At 42.8% G+C, this 16594-nt stretch overlaps 1 protein-coding gene across 1 annotated transcript; it reads right to left on the bottom strand.

The window, feature by feature from the left end:
* Positions 1 to 1822: 1822 nt before the first annotated feature.
* Positions 1823 to 15159, bottom strand: FAS (Fas cell surface death receptor). The gene is made up of 9 exons (XM_071439086.1): positions 14825 to 15159; positions 8482 to 8629; positions 7788 to 7922; positions 5587 to 5695; positions 5002 to 5066; positions 4583 to 4657; positions 4380 to 4444; positions 3863 to 3887; positions 1823 to 3056 (listed from the first exon to the last, which is right to left on the bottom strand). The coding sequence occupies exons 1-9, from the start codon at positions 14960 to 14962 to the stop codon at positions 2641 to 2643; spliced, it is 1176 nt and encodes a 391-aa protein (XP_071295187.1). The 5' UTR covers positions 14963 to 15159; the 3' UTR covers positions 1823 to 2640.
* Between the last annotated feature and the right edge of the window lie 1435 nt (positions 15160 to 16594).

Raw genomic sequence — 16594 nt, 5'->3', positions numbered from 1 at the left:
TCCTACAGTTGTTCAGGACCTATTTTTCCAACATCACCTTCAGTTCCTGCTCCAATTACTCTAGGCTTGATCCAGCTCTACTCTGCACTGCTGACTGCAATGTAGACACATACACACTCCTTTGGAAAAGCAGCTGCACAGTATAATCAATCCTCCTATTTGATGCACAGTGTTACAGTTAAGAACAAAAAATTATGATGTATGCTAACCCCCGGAGTCAATGGCAGTCTGAGTTGAGCCCTGCAGACCTCTTCTAAACAAAATCTGACTCATTCCTCAGGGACTCTTTTTAAACCATCCTTTCTATACTGAGGTTGGGGAATTCCAGTGTGATGAAAGATAAATTATCATTTTATTTCTCTGTCAGAAATTTATGAGGTTTGGTGGCTCTGTTTTAAGATGACTGTAGTTCAGATTGGTCAGTTCCCTGCTCCATTGGAACCCTGAGAGGTGGACCACCTTCATTTCTGCTGGTCAGATGCTTCACTTGGAGAGACAAAGCCAGAAGTCAAGGGAAGAAAAAGTTGAATTCAAGCATCTGCCAACATAGCTTTAAGCTACATTCATGCCTTCCTGGATGGGACATGGCATAGGGAGCAGCCTATCTACCAGGGCATGTGAGAGCATGGAGTTCTCCTTCCTCCCTTCCTGTCTTGGCTGTGCTTCTACACAACTGCATCCTATAAAAGATGGCACAGCCAACCCACTGCTGGGCTGCTTTTCTGAAAGGCAGATATTTTATTCTCTTAGGTATGTGGACCCTGGCCAAAACAGGAGCAGGAGCAACACATTGTCATGGTGTGTCAGAGCTGTACACAGATAGCATAGATACAGGCCATTTACACAGTGCCAGGTGTTAATCAGTCCATGGATGCACAATTTGGCCCATGGCTGTTAATCATCTGACTGCAGCAGCCTGAAGGTTTTCCTTCAAAAAGCAGCACAGCGTGTGGATTTTGGCAATATAGCAGTGGATTATATACTTAGAAAATGCAGCTAGATTAGAGGCTCCAAAGTGGGGTGGAAGGTTTTTCTGACTGCTTAGCATGGAAGGTGCTTAAGAGCTGTACAGCATACACTGGTTCTGAGCAAAATGTGCTCTGTGTCATTGAGACCTTCAACAGGTCAAGTCTATGAAACAGGTGATGAGTTCAAAGCTATGCCCTGCCTTTCCTTTAGGCTCCTGCTTGATGCCATGCATGGATTTTAGCTGTTTCAAAGGCTATGTACCGCCTTCCCAGGTACCTCACTTCCAGCTATGTGGCATTCTGGGGTTCCTCCACATGGCTGTGGGCACCCAGCATTGGCAGGGGCTGATTGCCAGCCTCTGACACCCTGTGCTCAGCCTTACCTTGCCCTTTCCAGGTCCTGTGGTCAGGTGGCAGCCATGGGACCCTACCCCACACACCCAACACCCTGGTGGGCAGGTGAGAGCCAGCCCAGGTAGCTCTCTTCCTGTTTTGGCGGAGTCCTGATATTGGCTGGAGGTGTTCTCCAGGGAACTGATGACAGAACCAAAGAAAGACATCTTTCCTACCATGTAATCTGGAAAAATCAAACCTTTCCAGTGAAGTCTCCCCTTCTGTTGAAAGACTTTGTGAGATTTGCACAAATGAGTGTGTGAAAAGGAAAGGCCTCACAGCAAAGCTGCCAGCACTATACTGGTCCTTTGAATTTAGGAGCCGAGTCCTCTGCCCTTGGTGATGGAAGAAAGGTAAGGTGTTTTTTCATGAGAATGATCTCCTTTATTCTGATTTTCTAACCTGAGTAAAGGCAAACTTAAATGTGACATCTATATACTGCCCAATAAGCAAGACAGAAGTAATGTTTTATGCAGATTTTTTTTAATGAAGAAGACACTTTCATTGTATCAATTTCTGCATTAGAAAAGCATCATACACTCTGAAGGCTGCCTTCCAGAAATGATGATTCTGTTGTGCTGCTAACACTATTAACTCTGTGCTCCTATTTCTCTGAACGTTTCAAACATTAGAAGAGGCTTACAAACATTGCTGAGAACAACAGAGATAATTATTTTTACATAGAACTGAGAGCTTTTCATATAGAAAACTTGCACACATATACAAACCTCCATATACACACAGAAGTGCTTTCATGAAAAATAGAAATTGTATTTGCAGCAGAGTAGAATCTACACAGCAGCACCTATATTTCAAATTAATCAGGTGTAAGGCAGGTAATGTTATTTTTTCAAGTACTCTTCCTGGTACACTTTGTAGACTCATAACACCAGAGCTTTCCCTTAAAAAAAAAACGGAACAGTCTGCATTTTTAATGTATGCAGACTCTTACATTGATTAAATAATGCAGGACCATGCATTTAAACCATTCATTTTCTTCAAATTATTTCTTTCCTCTTGTAATGGATCCTATAGCTGGAGTCTTATATTGCACCTTTTAGTAAACAAGTCATAAAACTTGCTTCAAGTCCTTAACAACCAAAAAAGGCTAGAACTTTTTTTAAAGGAACAATATTGCTACAAAATTTGTAATTATTCCTTTTGCATATAATAACTTACTTGAGTTCAATCAGAACTGCCAATGAAAATGTTATTTTAAAACTTTGTTATTTATGTAAGAGAAATACCCATTCAGAAATAATTTTCAAATTACTCTGTACTAGGTCTCTTCCAAACTAGGAATGTAGGCTTTACTTAGCTCAGCACTCTCACTGTAGGAGTTTCTACCCTCCTGAGTGCAAATTTTGCTTTGCTCAGTGTCAGGATTACAAGACTGTCCCCCTTCCTGAGAGCTGGAAATAGCTGCCTTCATTTTTTCCTCAATTTTATCAGCTACAGCACACATTTTTAACTCTCTCAGGCTCCTTATTAGGATTCCATAGGCACCCTTCATCCCATTACTTTGATACCAGACTCGAAACAGCCTAATCTTCTGTTCAGATGTATCGCCAGGAAAATCCTGAATGATTTGGTCTATGGCAGGTTCTGATATATGGTGGTGACGAACAAATTTCTTGACTTCTTTGAGTGTCATCTCTGCCACAATACCAGGAATGTGGCTGCTCAGGTCAACATCTAGGAGCAGGAAAGGAAATTAATGCACCTGGTTCTTTTATCTTACTGGGTTTTATCACCTGCACTCGGATTTGATACTTCTATCCAAAGCAGATTAAGTTTAAGGTATTTGTGACTCAGTATGGTTTACGTGTGATTTTTTACAATATATGGCAGGTCTCTTTTTACATGTTCCTGCCAGATGCTAGGTATTTCAAAGATTCAGGCTTGCAGCCATATCGTTTTCTACCACCTAAAACAGAGTCTCTGTTCCCTCTGTAACCTATTCTGTCCTTCTCGATCATGGAAGTGTGGTCACCTCTCACGTACCCATTTTTCTCAAAATAGCATTGGGAGAGGTCATGAAACAGGACAGGTCTTCTGTTGTGATACAGTCTTGGAGCTTATCTTTTTTCCTGTTGAGTACCACTCCTCTGGATTTGTCCTTTAACAGAATGTAGGCTTGTGAATCTTCCATCCCATTGTGGACTGCTCCCTTATCATAAATATTCATGATTATGGAAACAGTTTGCTGTTTCCTAGTGTCTGTACCACATGCAGAACTGAAATTCACTTGTAGACAATGAGTGGTTGCTCCCTATACAACAGAAATTCCTCCTGAGGCAAGACTTCCATGATGCCACTAAGTGCCTTGATGAACATTATATGAACTGGCACTTCTTTAGCAAGTGTTCACTTTTGTGCTGGCATGGCAGGTCTGGACAGTGACAAATTCTACACAAAAATACTCTTTTCTTTTTTTTTTTAGCTTAGGAATTTTTTATCTGTTTTTTCTTTCTACTGAATTTTGATAAATTGTTTCTTACCTTCAACTATAAGAGGTATAATCTCCTGAAAAAAAAAAAAAAGGCAGGAGAGAAATAAGTAGAAACAACCTTTGTAAAAACCCACACTTATATAAGAGGATAAATACATTTCATGATAATTCTATGATTTTCTTTTAGTTTTCTCCATGATTCCTGTTTTATGAGTGGGAGAGTCAGACCAGACAGACAGACCTCTTTTGACTTGGGTAAATTTGGGGAATCACCTCCTAATGCCTAGAATTATGCATGGGGACAGGAACATCCTGGGTTGGTGGAGGCCTGATGATTTATGAAGTTTTGATCATGGTTATGTGACTTAGGAAGCATTCCAACAATCCTGAAGATGTAATACAGGGTTTCTCTTACTTCTCCCAAAAGAATTCTTGTGGTGAAATTTACTTCATTCATGTCATAGAAGAAAGGCACACAAATGTTTGGGGAGACCCAGTGCAATTTAAATGGAAAAAAGTTCTTTGCATAAAGCTGAGTTTTTTATGATCAAAGCAACAATACTTACATGCTTTCCTTTGCAAGGATCTCTGGGGTCCTCATCAATTTTAAAATGATTCCGTTTTCTCTTGTCTGAAACAACAAAAAAGCATTTTTAAAATCTAGGGTAGGATACCTCTCCTTTGGACTCCAAGAATATAAAAATATATTTGAATAAGCATCTGAACGTCTCCTTCAGAGTACAATAGGAATAAGTAGGGAATCACTTACACCAGACTATTGCTCCAGCTATTGCTAGTAGTACCAAAACTACCAAAGCAGTGATCCACCACAGCGTTGCTGGATCTGTTGGAACATTGGAAAATTTGCATGAAAGTTAAGTCAAGAAATGCAATACAGCAGCACACCATATTTTCAACAAGACTGTGTCAGATTTTAAAAGCCCTCCTAACACAAAAGCCGAATATGTTAAAGATGTACCTATGGTGAGCTGCCCCTAAAGAGGGGTAACAGCCCCTACACCTGCGCAGTGATCAAGGGAAAATCACACTCTGCAGGTCAGTAGAGGGCCCAGTGGGACTGAGGCCCTGAGCTGTCAGGAATTACTATGGCCAGTGTGTAGAACAGGACCATTGCAATTGCCTCTCAAAATACAGCACGTGCTGCACCTTGCTACGTTTATTTGGTACCTTTTGTTCCGCACACAGTGTCTGAAGCTGCAGTACATTGCTCTTCAATTACACCGCTGTCACATCTGCAGAAAATATGAACACAAATTATTAGGGGGATTTTTTTTCTCTCTTAAGCTGTTCAGAGAGCAAATCAAAATTTTCTAACCTGTTTTTTTCAGCAAAATATTTCACATTTTGCTGATAAATATGCTGGTTTCATATTCCAAATCCCTGACCTTGGGGTTTGGAATTTAATAGGTATGAAAATGGTATGGAAATTTGTGGCAGTGGGAAAACATATGAAATTATTTTTCAATGTAACAGTAGATCACATGAAGACAACAGGAAAGCTCAGATACTTTATTAGTCATTTTGAAAAGCATATACAGACTCAGTGGATATATATTTTTTTCTATATTTCTTTGGAAAGCTTTCATGGCTGCAAACTGAACTGACTGAACTCAGTCAGCTCAAGTGCAAAGGAAAATTGGTATGCTTTCCCTGAGGTTATAGATTACCTTAGCTTCTGTCTTGAAACCAGCTGGAAAAAAATGTGATTACATATTAACAATTTCATATGTAGTGATGAAGGCATGAACTTACATGGTACATGGAATGCAAGTGTCACATCCTGCAGAACTGCAGAAATAGTTCTTTGCACAGGCACACTGCGTGTCCTCTTCTGGGGTACAGTTCTTCACAACCTCCAACCCTAAAAACAGATCTCTTAAGTGTATTAGTCTGAAAAAGCAGGCTTCTCCCCACAAGGTCTTGTCCTCAGACTTGCTGCTAGCTCCACCTCTGCTGGAACTGGCGAGGCTTAGCTTTATAATACACACACACGGAGCTTTTCTAAGGAGCTGGGCTGGCGGAGCTGCCAGAGAGACCTCTGCTGGACAGGAGTGCAGAAAACTCATCACACAATGCAGCTCTGAAACTCATCACACAGTGCAGCTCTGAAACTCATCACACAGTGCAGCTCCAAAACTCATCACACAGTGCATCACACAGTGCAGCTCCAAAACTCATCACACAGTGCAGCTCCAAAACTCATCACACAGTGCAGCTCCAAAACTCATCGCACAATGCAATTCTCGCCAGAAGAGGACTTATTCAGCACAGCCAAATCCCAACTTCTTTTCCCCATTTAGTATTGTAAACTTCGGAGTTTCCAGAAGGAAACTCAGAAGATCACACAGCCAATCTCCCTACTTGATAATGGAGATGGGTTCTTTGCACTCCCTGACAGACAAAAAGTTTTACCTTTTCTTGAAGACCTCCAATGATGGGGAATTCCACTGTCTCTTTTTTGCCTAACATATCCATGGTAAGTATTCCTCTTAAGAATCAAAACAAATTATTAATTTTCTCGTATCCTCAGTTTATATGATAATGCTATCTCCATCCATGAAAATATACTTCTGCATTAAAAATTACTGTATCTACCTACTATGAAAGCTATTTTCATAGGCATATAAAAACAGAACTAATTTTTGAGTTACTACATTCAGTGCCCTGCTGTAATTTGAAAATACTTGATATTTCAAAATTTGATGAAGCTCTACTGTGAAATCAGTGCTGAAGTAACTAATGAAATTAGTGGAAATGAATGATCATAAGAATGGTCCACGTGGAACTTCAGTGGTAATTTTCCTCTTGCCTATTGTCAGTCTACTGACTTCTCTTGAACTACATTGCTGTCCATGGAATATTGTGATTAGCCATCCCATTACCCTTTTCCTCCCTTCAGTTTTAATAATTGTGACACATATAAAATACTGAATTGTTTCACTCTTACCAATTTCATCACCCACACAAAAATGCTTATTTATAGCAGAAAATGAGAGGAAAGTTTTCTATCCATATTGAGGTCCTAAAGGAAGGAGAGGGCAGTAAAGATTGATATTCCAACAGGTGATCTGAGTACAACCATATTGGAGTTGAGAACTGTCTGTCCATTCACTAAACTTAATTTTGGGTATGAGGAATGAAGAACTGTCATTCCCTAAATCCAAGCAGAGCAGATCTACAGGACACCTGGTGGAACTGGTAGGAGATGAGTTTAATGGAATTTTTAAAAAAAAATCTGTGATGGGTATTTATGCAATGGGTAGTGAATTTCTCCTGTAACCCAGCAGGTTCATGAAAAAAGGGCTCATAAATAGACACTGAAATGACTGGGTAGGGACAAATCTTCCAATGTCCTTTCCCTCAGCTGTGGATGCTGATAGCCTGCAGGGCCCAGACCAGAAAGCAGACAGGTTGGTTTGTGTTCTCTCTAGCCAGCCCCTCCTGCCTCCACTGCTGAATGCAGAGCTGGGTGGGTGGGCCCCTGCTCTGCCCCAGGAGGGCTGGCCTTCCAGCCTGACACACTGTCCCCAACTGCATCCTGAGTGTCTTGCAAAAGACAACAATCAGCTTTAAATAACATTATCCATTATGTGAAAGGCTATTAAAAAATCATTACTTTTTACACCCCTCCTTTAAACAGAGGGTGAAGAAGAGGGAGAACTTGACTCCCTTCCTTGACTCTAACCGGTTTGTACAGTGTCAGCTCAGCAAGGACTTTGGCAGATATTTGGAGAAATAATGGACCAGCTATTTGTCTTCCTACTTTGTGCTTGATGAAAGGGAGCTGCAGGATAAACTTACTACTTTCTCACAAATTCATTCATGTCCTACCACTAAAAGTTTTTTTTTTTTGACTCTGAGTGCTAACCACGACTAGGTATTGTGGAGACTTTTCAGTGAAATCCTGTGTAAAAGAGGAGTCATTGCTACAGTTGCTATTTCTATAGACATACCAAAGTTGCTGTCACACAATCTGCATCTAAAACACTTGTCTAAGTCATTGGGGTGATTCATGAATTCCTTTCCTTTCTGACATGGAGCACAGTGTTTGGTAACATCTGTTGGGCAGGAGACATTTTTAACAAAACCTGTAGAGACAGAAAACCAACAATTTAGAGAGCAACCATCAGCTCTAAGCCTAACATCAGAATTTCATTTTTAATCCCTAATACTTTTGATTCCAAATATGGAATGTATATTCTTTGTGCATGTGTAGATGCACTCCAGGAATGTAGTATACATAACTTTTGATTATCCCCACTCTTCCTCCAATTTAATACTGAAGGAGAACACACTAAACAAAACTGTACATGAAAAATTGGAAAACCCACAAATGTATGGAATCCTCTAGGCAAAAGCATGTGTTTTCACTTTTTCAACCTTTTTCAAATATGCATATGTTAATTCTTGGCTCTTTTGTAACAAGCACATTATGAGAGAACTGGTCTCTGTAGTGAGAAGTTATTGGTGCATTGAGCTCAAGAAATATCTTTGAAGTGGCTAATGTCCTGTAGCAAAACAAAGATACAGCTGGAACGAAGCACTGCATCCAAGAAACCACCTCATGCCACTTCAGTACCCAGCACAAAGCAATGTGCATGCTGTGGTGTCCCCTGTTAATGACTTCTCAACACATATCATACTCACCACTTCTACATTTCTTGCAACACTGAGAATCTGAACTGTATTCATCCTCCTTGCAGTTAACTTCCCTCCTGGAAATGATCCTCCTATTGGATGTTATTGGAGCTTCAGTATCATTTTTGCAATGTGCTTCAATAACTAGGAGAGCCACCTAGGAGAGAACAGAAAATTGGACCGAAAAAATGTTTAGGACTGTGCACTAAAACTGTGTGTTTTAGTACTAGAAGAGTCACATTAATAGTGTTACTCTATAACTAAACATATTAAAATTCACTCCCTTATTAAAACTGTTCATTACTTTAGATTTAATAGACAATGAGGGCCCATATTAAAGCCATGAACCCTACCACTACGCTCTCCTTTCAAATTAATTTACAACAGATCCATTTCTTTGAATTTTTTGCACTGTCAATTTGCACTGTAAATTGCATAGTGCTGGGAGCTTTTTGTTTGTTTGTTTTTATTTCTGTCATTAGGCAGTAGAGGTTTACTAGTGGCCCCTGCCCTGCCTCTTCTCATGATAATAATAAAAGACTGTGGCCCAGAGGCCAAACCATGGTTTTTATATTATTTTGGAAGAAGGAGGAAGAATGATAAGGATAAATCTGGCATAGTTTGCCTTCTTCTCAGCAACACTTTCTGGGGAATTCTATATTTACTGTGCATACACTAAATATGAGATGTCTATATAATGGAGCTATGGATGCTGACCACAATTTCAGTTAGATGCTGAAAACTCTTTATGTTAAATTACCGAAAAAACATTTTGGATATCAAACTGGCCTGTCAAGTGAAGGAAGTGTTATCTGTTGCTAACTAATGATGTAACCAATAAGACCATTGCCTTCTACAGGTAGCCATTTCTTGTCATCCTCTAGTCTATTCACAAGTGAGAAGGTGAAAAGAATTTTATTTCCTTAGCACCTGTCTGTTTATAATATATATAATATTAGTTACTGGATATAATTAAGAAGGCCTTTCTCTGCACCTGGAGGTGCAAAGCTCCAGCAGCTGAAACAGCATAATTAGCACTGGAGAAACTCTGAGTAGGGATGCTCAGCCCATCCCTTCCCCTGTTTGGTGCTCTCTCTTCCTTTGCTGCCAGAGCTTTCGGGGTGCTCTCCTCTGAATCCTAGTGTAACGATGTTAAAAAATTAAAGTTTCCACAGAAGCTTTCAAGGGGATGTGTCAAATTAGTGTGATTTGTTTTCCTTTTTTCTAGGAGAGCTACCTCACTAAACACTGGATTAGAATGTCCAATTAAAAAATAATCACTGAAATATAGTCAGAGATGTATGACCAGTCTGGTTTGGTTTTTCCTAAAGCACTATGAAGGAAATGTTGAGAGAGTCATGCAGAAAATAGAATATAATCAAAGAAGGAAACATATTTCTAAATTACTAATACCAGTAAAACCTTGCTTATTTTACCAAATGCCTGCAAACATAGTGTGTGCAGAGATGTGTTCCCTCACATCCACAAAGCTCTCTGCCTCTTTTTTATGCTTTTGTACAAATGGGCTCTGCTGGTATGAGGGGCTACAGAAGCAGAACATTTTCTGCTGGATGCCCTCTGCTCCTGCTCACGGAGATGAACTTCCTGGTACACTTACAAGAAGTGGGGGTGACTTCTCAGAATTTGACACTAAAGCAGCACCAAGCACCTACATTGGCTCTGCTTGCAGGGATGTCTTACAACATCTTCCTGTGGAAGGAATAATGATAAAGCTGTGCAGACTTTTTTTCAAAGTAACGCCCTAATTTTTTCAAACATTTTTCCTCCTGGATTTGCACCCTCATAAAAGCAATCTATTTGCTATTTACAAATTTTGGGGTGTCTCATAGGAAAAAAAAAAAAACAGAAAAGAATCAATAGTCATTTAGCTTCCTGTGCACACCTTAGTTGCTTTTTCTGTAGTCACTGAGCAGTAAACACTAATATCAGAAAGGAAGCAGTTTAGGGGCTTTTAGACAGGCAGGGATGATAGGTGCTTTTTTATGACATGTACACTCAAGCAGGGGTTGTATGTTTTCAACCCAGAATGAGTCACGGAGACTCTCTTTTAACTTTCTCAACCTAAAAAAAAAATAGTTTTGGTATCTAAACTGAAGACTTAGATTGCACTAAGCAGTCAAAGGGAATAAGATCAATCAGCTGGGGACATCTACCCTTAGCAGAACCCATAAAAATATGAGCCCAGATTTTCTGCTTTTGCTGCATTTGCATTGCCCAGAAAACTAAAAGAGATTTCTACCTGCTCCCTCTCCTTCATTCCAACAGAGCCCTCCAAAATGCTTTCAGGTATTTGCTAAGGACTTTTATGAAACCTGTTTTCATTGCGTTTGTAGGGCACAGTGACAAGAACTTTCATTTCTTTGAATACTCGTGTCATTTTGGGAATCTCAGGCCTCCAGTTCTTCCTCTGTCAAAGTATTCTTCATGATATCTCAATCTATTTCAACAGAAAAGCTTCTGAAAGACACAGCTTATAGGTATGTAATCTCAGCTTTGAAAGTGTGTGAACTTGTAATTTGCATACAGGACTTTTTCAAACTTTACAATGTCAACTCTGAGAAAAAAAAAAATCACTGTTTTCTCCTGTTATCTTTATAATACATTTTATTTTTAGCAAGCCCCTTCTTCCATTTCTCATCTATAAATGCTGATGGATGAGTAGACTGATGGTTACAGTATGTGGCCTTTTTTTCCACTCCACATTTGTTACATGGACCAAGGTGCATGAGCTCATCAGGGGCTTTCTAAGTGTTAAAAAAGGACGAGGAGCAGGGATTTTTCTTGCTTTTTTTTTGCCTCGTTGGAAGTTAAGTTGCCAGAACTAACTTTATTTTAATATGTTTTTCTCTGTAATTAATTTCCCTTGTATTAACTCTGTCAGGCTGGCCTTTTCAAAGAGTAATTTCACTCAAACAGTAATCTTAAGAGGATACTCTGCTCTATTTCTTTCACTATGATGAGAAATTTCTTTTTCCAAAACCTCGAGTATCATTTTTCCTCCAAGTCTTTTTTTCTCCCACCTAGGCTGAATCTCAGATAGTACCAAAATAACCTCTAAAAATAGTATTTCACAATCTAAAATCTTTTATGAAAAGAACAAAAATAATCCAGTTCCATTTTTTAAAGCCCAACAATGGGAGTTGGTATTTCCCCACATCTAGAAGCACCCCGAGCTTCTTAAATTCCAAGGGAAATGCATGTGAGAGCAAATAGCCTCAGACTGTTCAGCACCTTAAAACACTCACTGTTCAAATTCAATCCACTACCTTTTCACATCTCAGCTGACTCACATGCAAACTGAAACAACATACTGGGGCTGGGGGTTGTATGATTGGTTATTTTGTTGGGTTTTGCTTTTCAAAAGTACTGTACTACTAAGCACCTACTAGTAAATACTACAGTAGTAAGTGTAGTAACTGCTACACTATTTGGAGAGTTGGGAGAGATATTGACAGCTCTCACCTCACTTTGTTGAAGCTAAGCATGAATTAGAGCTTGTCAGATAGAAATCTAGCAACTCTCACCCTTTTCCTTTTCTAACACAAAATGGTTTTCTTACGATTTTCTCTTTGTTCAGTGAGTTACTGCAGAGATGAAGGTGGTTCCTGTGGAAACATGCACAGACATGTTTCCAGAACTGGGGCCCTTACACTTTTCACTTGAGTCTTGGGTCATCCCACCATTTTATGGCTGTTTATGCATGTACATGTAAATGTGTGTATTAGTTTTCCATGATATGAGGAAGAAAGGCCAATGCAGTAATGCAGGAACCTTGTTTTCAAAGGTACATCTTCTGAACTTCTAGAAAAGTGCCTGCTCTGTAGTCATATCGTAATTACAAAATATTTACATAACAGTTCACTCTCTGGCCTATTCCTGTGGAGGGCTGTCTTGAGGTGATTTTATGGTGGTCCTTCATTCCTGCATGGCCAGGAGAGGTTGAAGATGAAGCAGGAGGCTGGGCTGGGGCCCGGGAAGGCCGGGCGCGGGCTCGGTTCAGCTCTCTCTCTCTCTCTGGTGTGCTTCGGGCTGTGACTCGGACTGTCAGCTCACTGCCTTTGCTCCATCTGTATCCCTGCTTGCTCAGGAAAGAAGCTCTTGTCTTTCCCCACCTTTTCCCCTGGACTTCAGCAGAAATCATTCAGTGGTTTCTTTTTGGTTTTTTTTCTTTCCACGTGATCTGTTTCGGCTTGCAGTCCAGGGAGCCTGCGGGGGTGGTGGGAAAGACCCAGGCCAGCAAATAAAGGACACTAAAACCCACCAGTTTCACCTGCTGTGAGGAGCAGACCAATGCCAGATGCTCTACAGGTTCCTATCTACTTTTTGCCTGAGCTGCTGCATGGATTTTTTTTTCTTCCCTTTCTTGAGATAAAGGGAGCAGCCACCATCCTTGCCCCCTGGCCATGGGGCTGGGTTGGGAGTATAAGGTTCAATTTCTTTTTTCTGTCTTGTGGGTATCTTGCTTTGTTAATAAACAGGGTTTATTTTCACTTGCACCCACTAGTATTCATTTCTCTCATTGGCAAAAAGGGATTATTGGAGCCCTTCTCTTTAGGGGAAACATTAATTCCAGAGCATTTTTTCCTAAAATCTGTCTCTAAACTGATACAAGTGTGTTTCTCATTCATATGTAATTCTGTAGCTTTTTCTACATGGAGAACTCAGATGTTTTCTAACTTCATAGACCATGGCTATTTTTGCGTGACTACCCTAAATCTTCTTTTACTTGAGTGCAGCATGGATTCCTTGCAAAATTGAGGTCTCATTCAACAAACTGTTTTCATGTTCTGGTTTAACCAAGTAACATGCCAAACTCTGACCACGTTTATTATTTTATAAGTAGTGAAACAACACACTAATTAAAACAAAAACCTTTTTAAAAATAGAGATTATGTAGGAATGCTACAGTCTTTCTAAGGTATACTGAAATTTGGAAACAACTGGAAAACAAGAGAAAATATATATATTCTCTGGAGCAGTGTTATAAATGAAAATATTTTTAATCTTAAGATATATATTCTGAATTGTTTCAACATACTGAGCTACACTGACATTTCTGCCACTAACTGGCTGCTCCTGTACAGGAAAAGGTAATACACACTTCTGTCAGCAGATGAGAATCCTCCTTTGTATTTAATTATGCTTTGATGATTTGTGCAGGGGCATGGATAGAACTCTCTGAAATAATTTAAGTATTTTACTGCCTGTTATGCAGTTGGTCAGATCACAATTTGATTTGTTTATACGCTAAGACTAGATTTTAACCTGACAAATCACAAAACAAGCTGTGTTTGTTACCAATAAAACCACATTGCGAAGATACTTCGGTCAGCTGCAGTGAGATGTCTCTGGAACAGGAGAATTGGGCTGGGCAAGCAATGTGTCTGCAGGCACACTTGCAGGTGGCTGTGCTGTCCAGCAGGGCTCACTGCCACCCGCCTCATCCCCCTGGCATCCCTGGGCTTGGGGCAGCCCTGCCTGGGCAGGCACTCACCCTGCACCTGCCCAGGTGTGCGGCCCTGGAGCTCCCTGCCGCGGCAGCAGCGCACCCGGAGACCCTGCGCTGGCACTGACACACACTGACACACTTCCTTCCTTTTCCTGCTGACGGCGGCCGTTCGGAATGGATCTTTGTCAAGGTAACTTTACTGATGAGAGTGAGACAGAAGCTCTCAGAAGCCGCAGGGACTCACTGTGTGCACAGGCATGGCGAAAGGGAAGGCCCCGCCCTACTGTTCCCGGTAAATGCTGACGCCAGGCTTGGACCATTCCTCTGGCTTCTCCTGGGCCACTATCATAGAGGTTCAAACTCCTCCTCCACAGGTATTTGCTTTTATGTTGCTTTCCTTGCTCGCTGGTAGGGATCGGCTGAGGTGCAGCGCAGGTCGGCTCTCGCCGAGCCCGGTTTTAGCCCGGGCACGTCCCGCACCTCCCCGCGCTGGCGGAGCGGGGACTCTGCACCTGCCTTGCCCGCGGCTCCAGCCACTATGGGTGCCTGCGACCCGCGCCAGCTGTCCCTGGGTGCCCCCACCTACAGCCACCTGCATCCATCCCCCCTTCTCTTCCGTCCGCTGGACACAACACGCACTTCACTGAGCACCCTTCAGAAGTGCCTGAAGTTGAAAGTGAGTTTTTTCCACTTAAAACATCGCCTAACGAACTGACTGAAATGTCGGTAACAAGTTTGCCACGGCCGGTGGCGAGCAGCAGCCGGGCAGCGCTCCCCGCCCGGCGGCGCCGCGCTCCTCGTCCCCAACCGGCCCCGCCGCCCCGGCCGGGGCTGTCCCGCCGCCCGCCCGCCCGCCGCCGCCCCGCTCGGGCGGACACTTACGAGGAGCAGGGCGAGGAGCCCCTGGGCCACGCCGCCGCCGTCCCGCACCGTCCCCATGCCGCCGCTGCCCGGCGCCCTCCAACGGGAAGTGGCCCGTCCCTGCGGGACAGCCCGCGCCCTGCCCGCCGCTCCTCCCATGCTGGCAAGCACGGCACGGCACGGCCCGCCCCCGGCCCGGCACGGCTCGGCACGGAGCGGGGGGCCGGGCTGGGCCGGCCGTGGGGCAGGGCGGCCCGGCCGCGGTGCTCCGGCCCCGGGCAGCGGCTCCGGCCGCCGGGCGAGCCGCGGACACCGGCGGGACAGCCCCGAGGAGAGAGGGCTCGGAGCTCCCGCTCGGGTGTCCCGGGCACCGCGGGGACCGCGGGTGCTTGGCCGGGGACACCCACTCGGCTGCTCGGGGGTGCCAGGCACGGCCCCGAGGTCACCGAGCCAACAGCCTTAGTGCTGGGAATGAGACATTCGATTTCTGTGCTACAGGTGCTGGGCGGAGCTATTGCCTCCCTACCAGGGCAGAAACACTGCTTCTCAATACTGCCAAGGACGGGCGGTCCTGTATGGGTAGAATGGAGCAGGCGCTCAGGCTAAACTCACTGCAGCAGGCAGTACTGCCCTTTGCTGTCTTATTGAAAGGGTTGCTCAAGCCCGTGACTTCTATTTTCTACCTATTTCCAGTCAGTTCTTGTGTTTTTCTGCAAGCTTTCAGAGGTTTGAAATGCTGGTAGTCTGGCCTCCTTTGTAGAGTTAGAAATGACGTGATGGAGTCAGTTATCGATATGTGTTTTCATCTTTCAGGTTTTGACATGATTCGATTGCCTTGGGAGGACCATGGTTGCAATCGAGCTGGCATTTTCATTTTAAACACCATTTTTCAGTGGTTTATGACTCAGATTTTCAAAAACTCTTCAGCTTTTCTGCTGATATGGCTCTTAGCTGCAATACATAACATGGACAAAAAAATAGCTACTGTTTTAAATACTTCAGGCTTTTAAACCACTTCCGGATAAACCAAAAGCACTGCTGACACACTTTTAGAGATGCTGCCTTTGGAGTACCCTTGAACAATCTACTTTTTGCCTTCCCAGTGGCAGTATGGAATGTAAGGAAGGAGAGGCATCTCTCTTGGGTGCAGTGCCTGGGTTACACGTCTCTGGTTCCTACTGGGCAAACCCAAAGCAGCGTGTCTGTGAGGCTGCTAATTTTAGTGGAAATTTGCGTGCGGGTAGGGGTGGAGTAGGGACTGCAAGCAATGTTGCCCAGATCCGGATCATTGCTGCAGCAGAAAGCTTGGTAGAATTGTTTCCAGATCCATCGCTCGAGGGGATTGTGTTTTGTCCTAAAATCCAAACCTTATGTGGCCGGGCCCTCAGCAGGCATTGCTCAGGGTTCAGTGGCACCTCGGTGTGCCTCTTGCACTATTTGCCCGATACCTTCCTCTGATGTCACTCTAGTCTGTGGGGTGCATGTGGTTTGCACTCCTCCCTGCCCCCAGGGTGTGATGACTGTGAGCATGTAGCTTCTTTGCGGTGAGCTGTTTTTCTCCTAGGTAGGGAGCTTTGAGAGATGTTTGAGAAGCCACCAGATTCATGTCAAAAAAACAGTGCCTGCGTGTGATGTGAAGTCGTACCTTATGTAGTTAATAACTGTAATTGTGGGGAGGTTTTATATATATAATAAAGAAAGAGAAATGTGTTTGGAGGACTTTTTTGTTGTTTGATGAGAAGACAAAGGACTCTGCACGATTTAATGTGAATCAAGCAAAAGCTGTTTATT

Source organism: Agelaius tricolor, unplaced genomic scaffold (assembly GCF_023055355.1).
Source record: "Agelaius tricolor isolate 1412-34295 unplaced genomic scaffold, bAgeTri1.0.p SCAF_13, whole genome shotgun sequence".
In the NCBI taxonomy this organism is placed as follows: Eukaryota; Metazoa; Chordata; class Aves; order Passeriformes; family Icteridae; genus Agelaius; species Agelaius tricolor.
This window is presented reverse-complemented; position numbering and strand designations above follow the sequence as displayed.

Bases quoted from the DNA above. Each gene is read 5' to 3' on its own strand.
- FAS (XM_071439086.1), bottom strand. From the start codon at position 14,962: ATGGGAGGAGCGGCGGGCAGGGCGCGGGCTGTCCCGCAGGGACGGGCC. The intron at 5,696-7,787 runs GTATGTCTATAG...ATCTGTTTTTAG, and splicing joins ATTGTGTGACAGCAACTTTG to GGTTGGAGGTTGTGAAGAAC. The intron at 4,445-4,582 runs GTAAGTGATTCC...TTGTTGTTTCAG, and splicing joins AGCTGGAGCAATAGTCTGGT to ACAAGAGAAAACGGAATCAT.